A 15158-nucleotide genomic window follows, 5' to 3' on the forward strand; every position below is an offset into this window, starting at 1 on the left:
GTGACAATAAAATGTTATTTGATTTGAATGGCACAAATACACAATCCATGTCTCAATTGTCTCAAGGCTTAAAAATCCTTCTTTAACCTGTCTCCTCCCCTTCATCTAGTCGTGGCCAAAAGTTTCGAGAATGACACAAAAATGAAGTTTCACAAAGTCTACTGCCTCAGTTTGTATGATGGCAATTTGCAAATACTCCAGAATGTTATGAAGGGTGGTCAGATGAATTGCAATAATTTGCAAAGTCCCTCTTTGCCATGCAAGTGAACTGAATCCCCAAAAACATTTCCACTGCATTTCAGCCCTGCCACAAAAGGACCAGCTGGCATCATGTCAGTGATTCTCTCGTTAACACAGGTGTGAGTGTTGACGAGGACAAGGCTGGAGATCACTCTGTCATGCTGATTGAGTTCGAATAACAGACTGGAAGCTACAAAACTAGGGCAATGCTTGGAATAATTGTTCTTCCTCTGTCAATCATGGTTACCTGCAAGGAAACACGTGCCGTCATCATTGCTTTGCCCAGGAAGGGCTTCACAGGCAAGGATATTGCTGCCAGTAAGATTGCACCTAAATCAACCATATCGGATCATCAATAACTTCAAGGAGAGCGGTTCAATTGTTGTGAAGAAGGCTTCAGGGCGCCCAATAAAGTCCAGCAAGTGTCAGGACCGTCTCCTAAAGTTGATTCAGCTGCGGGATCGGGGCACCACCAGTACAGAGCTTGCTCAGGAATGGTAGCAGGCAGGTGTGAGTGCATCTGCACGCACAGTGAGGTGAAGACTTTTGGAGGATGGCCTGGTGTCAAGACGGGCAGCAAAGAAGCCACTTCTCTCCAGGAAAAACATCAGGGACAGGCTGATATTCTGAAAAGGGTACAGGGATTGGACTGCTGAGGACTGGGGTAAAGTCATTTTCTCCGGCGAAGACAAGGTGAGCGCTACCATCAGTCCTGTGTCATGCCAACAATAAAGCATCCTGAGACCATTCATGTGTGGGGTTGCTTCTCAGCCAAGGGAGTGGGCTCACTCACAATTTCTCCTAAGAACACAGCCATGAATAAAAAATGGTACCAACACATTCTCAGAGAGCAACTTCTCCCAGCCATCCAGGAACAGTTTGGTGACAAACAATGCCTTTTCCAGCATGATGGAGCACTTTGCCATAAGGCAAAAAGTGATAACTAAGTGGCTCGGGGAACATAACATCGATATTTTGGGTCCATGGCCAGGAAACTCCACAGACCTTAATCCCATTGAGAACTTGTGGTCAATCCTCAAGAGGCGGGTGGACAAACAAAAACCCACAAATTCTGACAAACTCCAAGCATTGATTATGCAAGAATTGGCTGCCATCAGTCAGGATGTGGCCCAGAAGGTCATTGACAGCATGCCAGGGCGGATTGCAGAGGTCTTGAAAAAGAAGGGTCAACACTGCAAATATTGACTCTTTTCATCAACTTCGTGTAATTGTCAATAAAAGCCTTTGACGCTTATGAAATGCTTGTAATTATACTTCAGTATTCCATAGTAACATCTGACAAAAATATCTAAAGACACTGAAGCAGAAAACTTTGTGAAAATTAATATTTGTGTCATTCTCAAAACTTTTGGCCACGACTGTACACTGATTGAAGTGGATTTAACAAGTGACATCAATAAAGGATCATAGCTTTCACCTGGATCCACCTGGTCAGTCTATGTCATGGAAAGAGCAGGTGTTCTGTATACTTTTGTATAACTGTATTCAGAAATAAATGTTTGAATGTATAGGAAATCTGCAGGCAAGATTCCAGTGAAGAGAGTTTCAATCCCACAATTAGCACAATGTATTAGATTGCCAGAATCTGGCAATGTGATCACAGTTCTCTGCCAGTATTTTCATATTTAGTGTGTTAGATGTAGTCAAGTAAGCCATTGGACTGAACAAGGAGGTGCCCTAATAGCAGTGTTTATCTAACAAGTAGAAAAATAAATATGGGCATATTATGCCTAATTTGCCAAAATCTGTTGAATACTTCTTTATGACTGACTTCATGTCATATAATTGTTTTTAAATCAGTGTGCATTATACTTATTAAGAGGCGACATGTACTGCACAATGGAGGATACCCTTTCCACATTACCTTGCATTTCCTGCCGTCCACCGTCTCCTCGTCGAACTCCTGGCCGATGTGGAAGTTGATCTCGGTGGTGCGGACGGTGGTGGATGTCTTGATGTAGAACTGCTCCCCGTCCTGACGGATCTCCACGTGAGGCTTGGAGGCAGCAGCCCCAGCCACCTTCCTCAGCATGGCATTCACGCCTGGATGGGCACAGCAGAGACCAGGGAGGGAGAAGGGAATGGAAGGGTAGGAGGAGGGAGTTAGGCCTGATTCAGACAGACAGACACCCCCTACTGCCTAGATCCGTCTGGACCAGATTTACCCCAAAACAGTCCTCGACCTGACCCCTCTCTCACCATCCCACACTGCCCTACCTCTCTCTCACTCTTTATGGACTTTCTCTTCTCCTGGCTACTTAATCATGTATATTTCCTTATTTTTAAAAACATGATAGGCCAACTGAATGAGGAATAGCTTTTCTTCAACAGACACCAATTAAAAGTGATAAACCATAATAGTAGAGCATTGTTCTTCTGGTAAGTGCTCTGTGGTAACAAATCTGAAAACTTGAGGAGAAATCGGAGGAATTATTGGCACTCCGGTCTGCGCAAGAGATTAAGTATTTGGCCTGATTGCCCCGAGGGGAAAAAAACAACACTTGTTGTGTGACAGGGCCAGATCTGAATTAGGTTTTGGAGAATCTGGTGGCTGGCTGTGTAAAGCAGTGACCAAGAAGCATGGCAAAGTCCTGGCAGGAGGGGAGTGCTTTGGCGTGCCCTGTGCCACTTTGCAAGTCTGTCTGGCCACCCCTACGTCCTTCCAACTGTCTGAATCAGCCCTACCAGGTCTTGCTGGTCTCTCCCTACACTGTCCATATTATCTTGCAGGCAAAATGGCCACAGATACAGACTGACGGTTAGATTGTGGGATATTCAAGGAGGAGGACTCACTCCCAGACATTCACCCTTTGGCTTCCCTCAAACATGCATTGATCATGAAGAGATTTAGATACTTTCTACTGTGCAAAAACTGGTTGAATCAACATTGTTTCTACATCATTTCAACAACAAAAATGCAATGTGATGACATTAAATCAACATGGAAAACTGATTGGATTTGAAAAAAGTAATCAACATAAGGGAATTTCATATTTTTTTTATTTTATTTTTACCTAAATCCAATGACATGGTGGCCTTTTTTAAATATTTTTTTCCTCATTGAATTCACGTGAATTCAAAACTAGACATTGAATTGCCCAGTGGGTTTCAGCACTTAGCATCTGGTGTAACAGTAGTCTTAACCTTAACCAACTATGGACCAGGCTATTGCGTATGTACGCTAACATCCCGTCATAGCACTAAGCTGCACACAGCACTGCATGTTCCGTGCTGCCATGGTGAAGAAACCGGCATCATGGTCCACCGTGCACCCTCTCCCTCCGAGTTAACAGATGATTAAAGGGACGTTGATAGAAACAGGCAGAGCCGCGTCGGAATCCACATTAGGCTGATGCACGGCTCTCAGTTAACCAGGCACTAATGCAAAAGGAAATTAATGATCTGCAGGGGCAGTTGTGGTTAACCTCTACGGGATCAGTGTCCCCCCCACCGGATGGTTGAGCTAACGTGCGCTAATGTGATTAGCATGATGTTGTAAGTAACAAGAACATTTCCCAGGACATAGACATGTCTTATATGGACAGAAAGCTTAAATTCTTGTTAATCTAACTGTACTGTCCAATTTAAAGGAGCAAAGTGAAATTTACAGTGAAAAAATACCATTCTATTGTTTGAGGAGAGTGCACAACAACAAAAAACTTTTATCACGGCAACTGGTTTGATGCATTCACCTCTGAAGTTAGATAATGTACATTCAGTAATCTTGCTCTGATTTGTCATCCTGAGGGTCCCAGAGATATAATTTAGCATAATTTTGATTGATGAAATCCATTTTTATGTAGGACCTGGGTTCTACAGTTTGAACCCCTGCTGTGTCTGCCCTGAATGTGCAAGTTGAGATACTGGGGTGCAAAGGAGCAAGATAAATAAATAAAGTATGGGGATGAGGTAGATTGGATGGGCTATGGATGGGCTATTTACAGATGAGCTATGTACAGGTGCAGTGATATGCGAGCTGCTCTGACAGCTGGTGCTTAAAGCTAGTGAGGGAGGTAAGAGTCTCCAGCTTCAGAGATTTTTGCAGTTCGTTCCAGTCATTGGCAGCAGAGAACTGGAAGGAGAGGCGGCCAAAGGAAGAATTGGCTTTGGGGGTGACCAGTGAGATATACCTGCTCGAGCGCGTGCTACGGGTGGGTGCTGCTATGGTGACCAGTGAGTTGAGATAAGGCGGGGCTTTACCTAGCAGATACTTGTAGATGACCTGGAGCCAGTGTGTTTGGCGATGAGTATGAAGCGAGGGCCAGCCAACGAGAGCATACAGGTCGCAGTGCTGGGTAGTATATGGGGCTTTGGTGACAAAACGGATGGCACTGTGATAGACTGCATCCAATTTGTTGAGTAGAGTGTTGGAGGCTATTTTGTAAGTGACATCGCCGAAGTCAAGGATCGGTAGAATGGTCAGTTTTACGAGGGTATGTTTGGTAGCATGAGTGAAGGATACTTTGTTGCGAAATAGGAAGCGGATTCTGCATTTGATTTTTGATTGGAGATGTTTAAATGAGTCTGGAAGGAGAGTTTACAGTCTAACCAGACACCTAGGTATTTGTAGTTGTCCACATATTCTATGTCAGAGCCGTCCAGAGTAGTGATGCTAGATGGGCGGCCAAGTGCGTGCAGCGATCGGTTGAACAGCATGCATTTAGTTTTACTTGCATTTAAGAGCAGTTGGAGGCCACGGAAGGAGAGTTGTATGGCATTGAAGCTCATCTGGAGGTTAGTTAACACAGTGTCCAACAAAGGGCCAGAGGTATACAGAATGGTGTTGTCTGCGTAGAGGTGAATCAAAGAATCACCAGCAGCTAGAGCGACATCATTGGTGTATACAGAGAAGAGTCGGCCCGAGAATTGAACCCTGTAGCACCCCCATAGAGACTGCCAGAGGTCCGGAGCACAGGCCCTCCGATTTGACATACTGATACAACATTTTGAACAGTAATGCAATGTTTCATTGGATCAGTCTAACACTGTTCACGTACACTGCTGCCATTTAGTGGCAAAAATGTAAATTGTGCCTAGACTCCTAAGTGATATAATGGCCTCTCTCTTGCATTTCAAAGATGATGGAACAAAAAAAAGACAACGCATGTTTTTTTCTTTGTATTATCTTTTACCAGATCGAATGTGTTATACTCTCCTACATTAATTTCACATTTCCACAAACTTCAAAGTGTTTTCTTTCAAATGGTATCAAGAATATGCATATCCTTGCTTCAGGTCCTGAGCTACAGGCAGTTAGATTTGGGCATGTCATTTTAGGTGAAAATGTTAAAAAAAAGGGTCCGATCCTTAAGAGATTGTGGGCACGACTGAACGAAACGCAGAACAGACCGAATGCATGCAATCTCTCTGAACCATACAATCATAACCATGAAGAATGGTCCCCATTGTGTCATAGCTGAACTGTGCTGTGTTGGGTTGGTAGATATCTCACAAGGAAAATGTAATCAAAGTTCGGAGTGGTTCACAGGATCTGTTTGGTGGAGGCTAAGCAAGGTCAGTAAACTGCAGCTTGCATATTAAACAAACTTAGTTAAGCTGAGGGACTCATACAGGTCCAGAACAAGGGGGTAAAATTTTCTTTCAATTCAGGTAATTTATTTACAATTCATGAATAGAAAAGGGTTGGGCAGTTTTCAAGTTATAGATTGATACTTTTTCTGGTTTGAACTGAATTTGTACCTGGAAATATAGTACCGTAACATGTTTCTGTTAATAATTTAATAGGCCCCCTGAGCCAATTTGATGACACGCACCCGTCGGGTTACTAACTGTTAAACTGTTTAATGGTGCTCACAACTCAAAGCTATCCTCTGAGCAACAAACAAACCCAAACAGACCCATATGGAATATTCTCACCCAAAACCAAAATATGACCCGTGTGGTCTCATTGCTTGAGCAGCATAGTACTTACAGTCCAGACACAGAAAGACCCAGCCACACAAATGAATGACCCAGATAAACTGGTCCAATTCTAAACCATCACAATGATCAGCAAGGGAAAAAAGCAAGTGAGAGAAAACCCCCCACAAAAAAGCAGAAGAGGAGAGAATTCCATGAAGACCTCCACTGACACTGCTAACGCATGCCCTACTTAAACGCTAATACATGAGTAATGTTGTTCCCATGCACATGCAGCCGGACCACGGCGATAACAATACCCATGTCTATATAATTGACATCTCCTGTAGCTGAAGGCTTTCCCGCTACAGCTTGCTTGTATGCTCTCCCTCCCTGCTCGTTAAGATGAGATAAGACAATAGCATATTGTTGGAAGTGAAGCAATGCCCAAGGAAAAATGCACATGATGGATAAAGCTCATGCAGGGATGCACTGTGCAGGCTATTGAAAAAGAACGGGCGAAAAAAAAGAGAGGGATGAGAGAGACAAAACGTCAAGAAGGGGCTTACCGAGGGCTTTGAGAAGTTCGTCAAAATTCTCACTGCTCTTCATTTTCCAGGTACCGGCAAAGTTGGGCATTTCTGCTGGGGCTGACAGTAAAGGCTGTGCCTGCAAAGAACCTGCTCCACTCTCTGTGCTTCCTATACCCTCTCTCTCTCACTCTCCTCCTTTCCTATGCTTTGCACTCTCTTCTCCACTCACAACCTCTGCCTCTCTCAATCTTCCTCTCTCTCCTTTCTGTATCTCCCTTTCTGTAGCAGCTTCAACTTCCTCTTTGCCACGAGATAAAGCAAGTGTCTCTATTCTTCATATACACACCTTTTTCTTACTGTCTGCCTTTTACTCCCTCTATCTCAGTTGTCGTCTCACTCTCTGACTCTCTCTCTCTCTAGTGTCAGTTTTGACCTTGTCTCTGTCAGTAGTTATAGCAAGTGTCTTTAATCTGAATAACTATAGGTCCCTCCCCCTAGAAGCCCTGTCCCATTATTAACTAAGACATTTCACGCAATCTGTTCTGAGACTAGACAGAACACACCAAATTTGTCATTCCCTAACCCAGAATGGCATTCAGAACCGAGATGATAACCTTTGTAAGCATGTGTGATTTTTTTTTATTAATGTAAAATATTCATTTTGTTGGTATGGTAATCACTTACATTTTCTGATGGAATTAACATTTTAAAGTCATGTCTGATACTTCCAGTTAGTGATTGTGTATTGTGATGGGAATAGTTTTTATTCATGGCACAATCTAGTTTACTTCCATGCTTATGGCAAAATCTTCTGATATGATTAACCCACTACCGTATGGTTGGAAATGGAAATCCTTTATTCATTGCATCCTAACTTATTGTATACCTTATATCACAAATCGGTCCCCTTATATGAATGCTCATATCGCTCTCAATAGTGAAACCTTTACCTTTTGTGGCACACTAAGGGAACCCGTGTGGCTCAGTTGGTAGAGCATAGCACTTGCAATGACAGAGTTGTGGATTCAATTCCCATGGGGGACCAATACAAAAAAATGTATGCACTCACTACTGTAAGTTTCTCTGTATAAGAGCATCTACTGGAATGAAGGAAAAAAATGTCAATTCTGAGGGCTTCATACAATAAAAAATTTGAACTTCACTTGTTAACGTCTTTGACATTTTGAAATTGTCATGAGCAGAAAAGTATGGAGTGAGTGCGCGTGTGTGTGCGCGCGCAACAAAAGTACCCCATTAGCCCACCATACTCAGTGAGTCTCATACATACAAACAAAGCACATTAATGGCTATTTTCAAACTGCCAGCACCAGTTGAGTTGATTATGAACAATAAACAAGGTGATTCCCATTTCTACTTTTTAACATATTGATTGATTTAATCTGTTTACCATCACTGAACGATACAATAAGAAACAAACTGGACAGTTTTTAAAATAATGCAAAATTCTAAACAATAATTACAATTTAAATAATGTATTTCCATTTCCCGTCAAGGCTTCTGTGAAATAACTCAAGTGAAACAGCTCAGCTGGAAAGTTTTGAAAATGCACCACTTTTGGATTAAAAGTTTTTTGGGGGATTCAAAATATAATTTTCTTTCACCTTGACACAGTTCACCTCCAAACTCTAAATCCAATAATCAGGCTAAAACGTAACATTTTTTAACAGCTTAAGCAGAAGAGGTAGAAACTCCCCTATCATTTCATCATTACATAATCACCCCCTGGATGACAAGGAGAAGGAAGGGAGCGCTTGCTCTCGTTGGTGTAACATCAGCTGTTAATTGTTATGAAAATCTACCAAAAACAAGTATAGGTGAATAAAGCTTGGGGTTGTGATATGAAAATGGAAGGGGAGAGATCAGAGGGTTCTGATCCTCACAGTACGGTTCCCTTAAGCCAGCCATGGCAGGCAGACACCAGATGAGCATTATCACGGCTCCAAAGCACTCGGCCCTGTCAAAGAATTCATGCCAGAGAAATCAGGCCTACCTGTCTGGGAGATTAGAGAAGAAGGGAATATATAAATAGATAGTTAAATGAAAGAGAAAATGAAAAGTCTCAGACTCAACAAAAGACAAGCAGGGTAGCCTAGTGGTTAGAGAGTTGGACTAGTAACTGAAAGGTTGCAAGTTCAAATACCCGAGCTGACAAGGTACAAATCTGTCATTCTGCCCCTGAACAGGCAGTTAACCCACTGTTCCTAGGCTGTCATTGAAAATAAGAATTTGTTCTTAACTGACTTGCCTAGTTAAATAAAGGTATAATTTTAAAAAATCTTTCTCCCCCTAAAAAAAAGACATGCATAGGCCTACCCCATTGTGAGTTTGGATTAGTACTATATTGCAGTAAAACAAAGATTTTAGGACATTTTGTACCATTTCAGATGTTTTGGTGAAAAGTACATATTTTGTCATGTACTTTGCGCCGAGCAAAGCTGATTGAGTATTGCAACTCATATATTTTTTAAGTGAATGTTTGCTGTAAGGACCCATGTCTAAAGTGTACTTGATGATGGATCACAGCAATGACACTGACCATTTCTGGAGCATACAAACTGAACATTAAATACATTGTTGTAACATAGCCAATATGTTGGTTGAGGGAAAAGTAAAGAAAACCATATTGTAAGAAGGTCAAAGTAAATAAAAACTTGTTAAGAAAAATCACATCTTTACCCACAATAGAGGAACAGGAAAAGCTAAGTACAGCAAACATGTAAAGGGTTTTAAAAACGTTGTCTTTCTCAAATCAATGCAAACCCATTAACATCAGCTGCATTAAAAAATAACCTCTGACGTGAGTAATTCCCTTTTAACATGTTGCAGTTAATGCAAGACATCAACTCATTATTAACAATAATTTCCCAAGTCGACTATAATGAGTCATGTGGATGTGCCTCCCAGTGAGACAAACCGCAGCACTGAGATCAGTAATGAGGTGAAACAAGCTCTGGAAGCGAAGACCTGTGGCAGAAATGGAGAGAATGAATGCACTTCATTGCTTTTGACGAGCAAAATGTTCCCTGTATAAAAACATAAATAAGTCTGAAGTGTACTTGATTGAAAGAAACGCTGGTCTGGAAGTAAACACTTATTAGGAGCACAGAGCAACAATGACGCACTTCCTTCCATTAACAAGTGCATTCGATTCAGCTCAAGAGCCTTCTGAACATGGAGTACATTCACAAGCACACACACACACACACACACACACACACACACACACACACACACACACACACACACACACAAACAAATGTATTTATGAAGTAAAATACTTTGTGGAGATGGTATGATGTGCCCATGTGCACTGTTGTGAGCATGTGTTGCAGAAACAATTAACCAACCCCCCTTAACAGGGATACATAGTTATGGTAGTAGTAGTTTGGTTATAACCAAAGTGGCATTAAGAGGGCCAGTGTTGGACTTACCATTAGGCAGGAGAGGCAATTGTCTCAGGCCTCACATCATCATGGGGCATCATGAGCTGGGCATAATAATAATTAAAAAAAAATAGTAATCAATAAATGTTAAAAAATCCGCTTGAGGCCCCCCTATGCTCTGTCGTGCATTTCTTTAGTAAAAAGACAGGAACTGCTAATATTACTCATCGAAGTAGAGGCACAGGACATGTACATATTATATACAAAAGTATGTGGACACCCCTTCAGTTTATTGGGTACGGCTATTTCAGCCACACCCGTTGCTGACAGGTGTATAAAATCAAGCACACAGCCATGCAATCTCCATAGTCAAACATTGGTAGTACATAGACTTACTGAAGAACACAGTGACTTTCCCCATGGCACTGTCATAGGATGCCACCTTTACAACAAGTCAGTTCGTCCAATGTTTGCCCCGGTCAACTGTAAGTGCTGTTATTATGAAATGGAAATGTCTTGGAGCAACAACGGCTTAGCCTCGAAGTGGTAGGCCATCCAAGCTCACAGAACTGGACCGCCGAGTGCTGAAGTGCATAAAAATCGCCTGTCTTAGGTTGCAACACTCACTACCGAGTACCAAACTGCCTCTGGAAGCAACATCAGCACAATAACTGTTTGTAGGGAGCTTCATGAAATGGTTTTTCATGACTGGGCAACTGCACACAAGCCTAAGATCACCATGCGCAATGCCAAGCATTGGCTGGAGTGGTGTAAAGCTTACCGCCATTGGACTCTGGAGCAGTGGAAACGAGTTCTCTCGAATGATGAATCAAGCTTCACCATCTGGCTGTCCTACAGACAAATCTGGGCGAATCTGAGCTTGGCAGATGCCAGGAGAATGCTACCTGCCCCAATGCATAGTGCCAACTGTAACGTTTGGTGGAGGAGGAATAATGGTCTGTGCTAGTTCCAGTGAAGGGAAATCTTAACGCTACAGCATACAATGACATTCTAGACAATTCTGTACTTCCAACTTTGTGGCAAAAGTTTGGGAAGGCCTTTTCCTGTTTCAGCATGACAATGCCCCCGTGTATAAAGCGAGGTCCATACAGAATATTGGTTTGTCGAGATTTGGTGTGGAAGAACTTGACTGGGATGAATTGGAATGCAAACTACGAGCCAGGCCTAATCGCCCAGCATCAGTGTCCGACCAGTGCTCTTGTGGCTGAATGAAAGCAAGTCCCCACAGCAATGTTCCAACTTCCCAGAAGAGCGGAGGCTGTTATAGCAGCAAAAGGGGGACCAACTCCATATTAATGCCCATGATTTTGGAATGAATGCCCATGATTTTGGAATGAGATGTTCGAAGAGCAGGTGTCCACATACTTTTGGTCATGTAGTGTATGTGTAGCCCATTTATCTGATCCTGTCTGGCCAAAAACAGTATGGAATGTCAAACTCTTTTTGGCCTGACAGCATCAGGTACATGGGCTACATATAGTAAGAGAGAGGGGAGCTGTTTTGCTTGCCGAGATGCTTTCTCCTGTGTGACAGTTTCAGCTAGAGCTCTGCTACCCGACCAGAGCCCGACGGGCCCCGACATTATAGATTGTGTTAGTGTCGGGTAGGGCCTGTTTTTTCATCAATAACTAGGGTACAGGTAGGGCTCGGTATCACTAACATTTTGAAGCCTTTGCTCATGCTCTGCTGAGCAGTACAGTCATATCTGACTAAGATCATAAAATGGTGTCAGAGGTGCTTCAACCTCGCCAAATTTAAGACAGGAGAGATTATTTCACATACACTAATAATGTTCCTTGAGTTTGTCTCCTCAATGAGCAGAGTTGGCCAAGCGGAGCCATTGCTATGGAAACTCACACACTCACACACCGCCATGAGCAGAGTGCATGCAGAGCGTGCTGCCTTGTGCTGGCGAGTGATCTCGTTAGTCTCAGGATGTGTTTCACCTGTGCTGGCCCAGATGGTTTTTAATTTAAGAGCTACTTAAATTGTAAAAGAGCTGTTGGGAGAGCTACACCTCATGTAAACTGAGGCGCTATTACCAGCTCAACCACTTTAGTTTGAAAGAAGCCTGAGGTTTTGTGTTTCCACTGTTTGTTTTGCTCCATATTCTTTTTCCACCCTATACTAAATTGGTGTGGGTTTTTCTTTTATGTTGTCTTTTCGAAGGAAAACCTACAGATCTCGGATCTTAATATGACCCATTTTGTCGCAGGAGGAAAATAATCCTGCAGCAGGAGGAAAATAATCCTGCCGCAGGAGGATTTGAATAAATAGTTTAAACCCATAATCACCGCCAGGGGGCAGTTGGAAGCTGTTTGTAGGCTATGCAATATCATACCTAGGGGGCTATGGTTTGGGGAAGGCTCTGCAAACCAACCAACCTCATACTGCCAAGAATTCTCAGTTTGCACATGCATTGTGAACTGCTGTAACGCAGTGGTCTGGGCAGCACACTTTGGCTCTGGGCATCACGAGTTCCCGCAAAATGCTGGCAATTGTTTTGACACTTTGTATGAATGGAAACTAATATGTTGGTGTAGCATACTGTTATTATTTAGCCAATCCAAAGGTGGCTGCCTACCTGCCTCCAAAGGCACCTAATTGAGTAGGTAGCACTTTTCAAGTAGGTTGCTGCCATTTGAGACGGTATTCGAAGGCAGCATCACTTGATAGTGCATTCACATTCTACTGAGCGTGAGACGTTTGTAGCCACTGTAGTGCTAGTAATTCAGTGAACAACTATCCCAAAATGTAAATATGTAACACGAATAACATGTAACAGAATCGATCTTTGTAACGTCACCTCTTAATAAATGAAGTTGACACAGCAGAATAATTATCCTACGCTATAGGGTCCTCCTCTCACATATTACTTGGTCTGCTGCTCCATCATTGTGGATAAGACAGGTAAACTTGCATACATGAGATCTTAAAGGCTACGATTTGAGATAGCTAAATAAGCTATTTTACTGACTGTTTAAGAATGATTAATAGCCAGAATAGCGCTATTTCACTGTGAAGTTAATATTGAATTAGAGCTGCTTTTTTTTCCTAATGAGTAGGCTTGCATTGTGATAAATTCACACATCTAGCACACCCGTGCATATTATTAAGTTACACCATTCAAGATAACATGGTTTTATATTCGTTGATAATTAATATTGAAAATCTAACTAGATTAGAAAGCCTAGGCTACTTCACCCTAATGTAAGATAAATACTGGCAGTCAAAAGTTTGGACACACCTACTCATTCAAGTGTTTTTCTTTATTTTTACTATTTTCTACATTGAAGAATAATAGTGAAGACATTCAAACTATGAAATAACACATGGAATCATGTAGTAACCAAAAAAAGTGTTAAACAAATGTTTTAATATTTGAGATTCTTCAAAGCAGCCACCCTTTGCCTTGATGACAGCTTTGCACACTCTTGACATTCTCTCAACTAGCTTCATGAGGTCGTCACCTGGAGGTCGTCACCATGAGGTCGTCACCTGGAATGCCTTGTTCAAAGTTAAATAGTCTAATTCATTTCCTTCTTAATGCAACCCAATTACCAGCCAAAGAAATTGCAGCCCAAATAAATGCTTCACAGAGTTCAAGTAACAGACACATCTCAACATCAACTGTTAAGAGGAGACTGAGTGAATTAGGCCTTCATGGTCGAATTGCTGCAAAGAAACCACTACTAAAGGACACCAATAAGAAGAAGACACATGCTTGGGCCAAGAAACACGAGCAAGAAAAAGCCATATTTCTGTCCAGTGTCTGTGCTCTTTTGCCAATCTTAATCTTTTATTGGCCAGTCTGATATATGTATTTTTCTTTGCAACTCTTCCTAGAAGGCCAGCATCCCGGAGTCGCCTCTTCACTGTTGACGTTGAAACTCGTGTTTTGCGGGTATTATTTTATGAAGCTGCCAGTTGAGGACTTGTGAGGCGTCTGTTTCTTAAACTAGACACTAATGTACTTGTCCTCTTGCTCAGTTGTGCACCGGGGCCTCCCACCCCTCTTTTTATTCTGGTTAGAGACAGTTTGCGCTGTTCTGTGAAGGGAGTAGTACACAGCGTTGCACCAGACCTTCAGTTTCTTGGCAATTTTTCCCATTGAATAGCCTTCATTTCTCAGAACAATAATAGACTGACGAGTTTCAGAAGAAAGTTATTTGTTTCTGGCCATTTTGACCCTGTAATCAAACCCACAAATGCTGATGCTCCAGATTTTCAACTAGTCTAAAGAAGGCTTGTTTTATTGCTTCTTTAATCAGGACAACAGTTTTCAGCTGTGCTAACATAATAGCAAAAGGGCTTTCTAATGATCATTTAGCCTTTTAAAATGATAAACTTGGATTAGCTAACACAACGTGCCATTGGAACACAGGAGTGATGGTTGCTGATAATGGGCCTCTGTACCCCTATGTAGATATTCCGTTTAAAAAATCTGCCGTTCCCATCTACAATAGTCAATTAAAACATTAACAATGTCTACACTGTATTTCTGATCAATTTGATGTTATTTTAAATGGACAAAAAAAGTAGCTTTTCTTTCAAAAACAAGGACATTTCTAAGTGACCCCAAACTTTTGAACAGCAGTGTGTATATATATATATATATATATATATATATATATATATATATATATATATATATATATATATATATATATATATATATAACGATTTAAGATGTCTTTGGTACATAATTGGTTCAAATCATACTGTATGTGCTTGTATACTTGTCACTAATTTACCTCCAAAGATATTTCACTACCCCCTAAAGAAGGTGGCAGCAATAGACCTTAAGTGTGAGTCTGCCAATAAATGTAACCTTTATTCAACTAGGCAAGTCAGAAGAAGAAGAAGTAGTGGTAGTGGAATAACGCATTTTGCAACGTGGTTTAAAAAAAGGGGGCACAGGAAATTAGTTTAAAGAGTATATTGAGTAGAAAGTCATTAGATATAGTCTCAAATATTTGTTTTGTTTTTTAAGAGCATCGGGGCTGGCAGGTAAGATTTAGTTTCTCCCTGACTCTGACCCACACTCCAGTACAGTACGTGGCGGTAATGCACCATAACG

The 15158-nt window shown here is 41.7% G+C and overlaps 1 protein-coding gene across 1 annotated transcript in view; it reads right to left on the minus strand.

Moving 5' to 3' along the window:
- The window catches only part of LOC139381261 (cellular retinoic acid binding protein 1a), a 32182-nt gene extending 25132 nt beyond the window's left edge, over window positions 1–7050 (minus strand). The window contains exons 1-2 of the mRNA XM_071124730.1: window positions 6690–7050; window positions 2126–2304 (exon numbers count right to left, since the gene is read on the minus strand). Coding sequence (XP_070980831.1) covers window positions 2126–2304; window positions 6690–6759 — 249 coding nt within the window. The 5' untranslated portion in view covers window positions 6760–7050. The remainder of the gene's footprint in view (window positions 1–2125; window positions 2305–6689) is intronic.
- Between the last annotated feature and the right edge of the window lie 8108 nt (window positions 7051–15158).

Source organism: Oncorhynchus clarkii, chromosome 2, assembly GCF_045791955.1.
Source record: "Oncorhynchus clarkii lewisi isolate Uvic-CL-2024 chromosome 2, UVic_Ocla_1.0, whole genome shotgun sequence".
Classification (NCBI taxonomy): domain Eukaryota; kingdom Metazoa; phylum Chordata; class Actinopteri; order Salmoniformes; family Salmonidae; genus Oncorhynchus; species Oncorhynchus clarkii.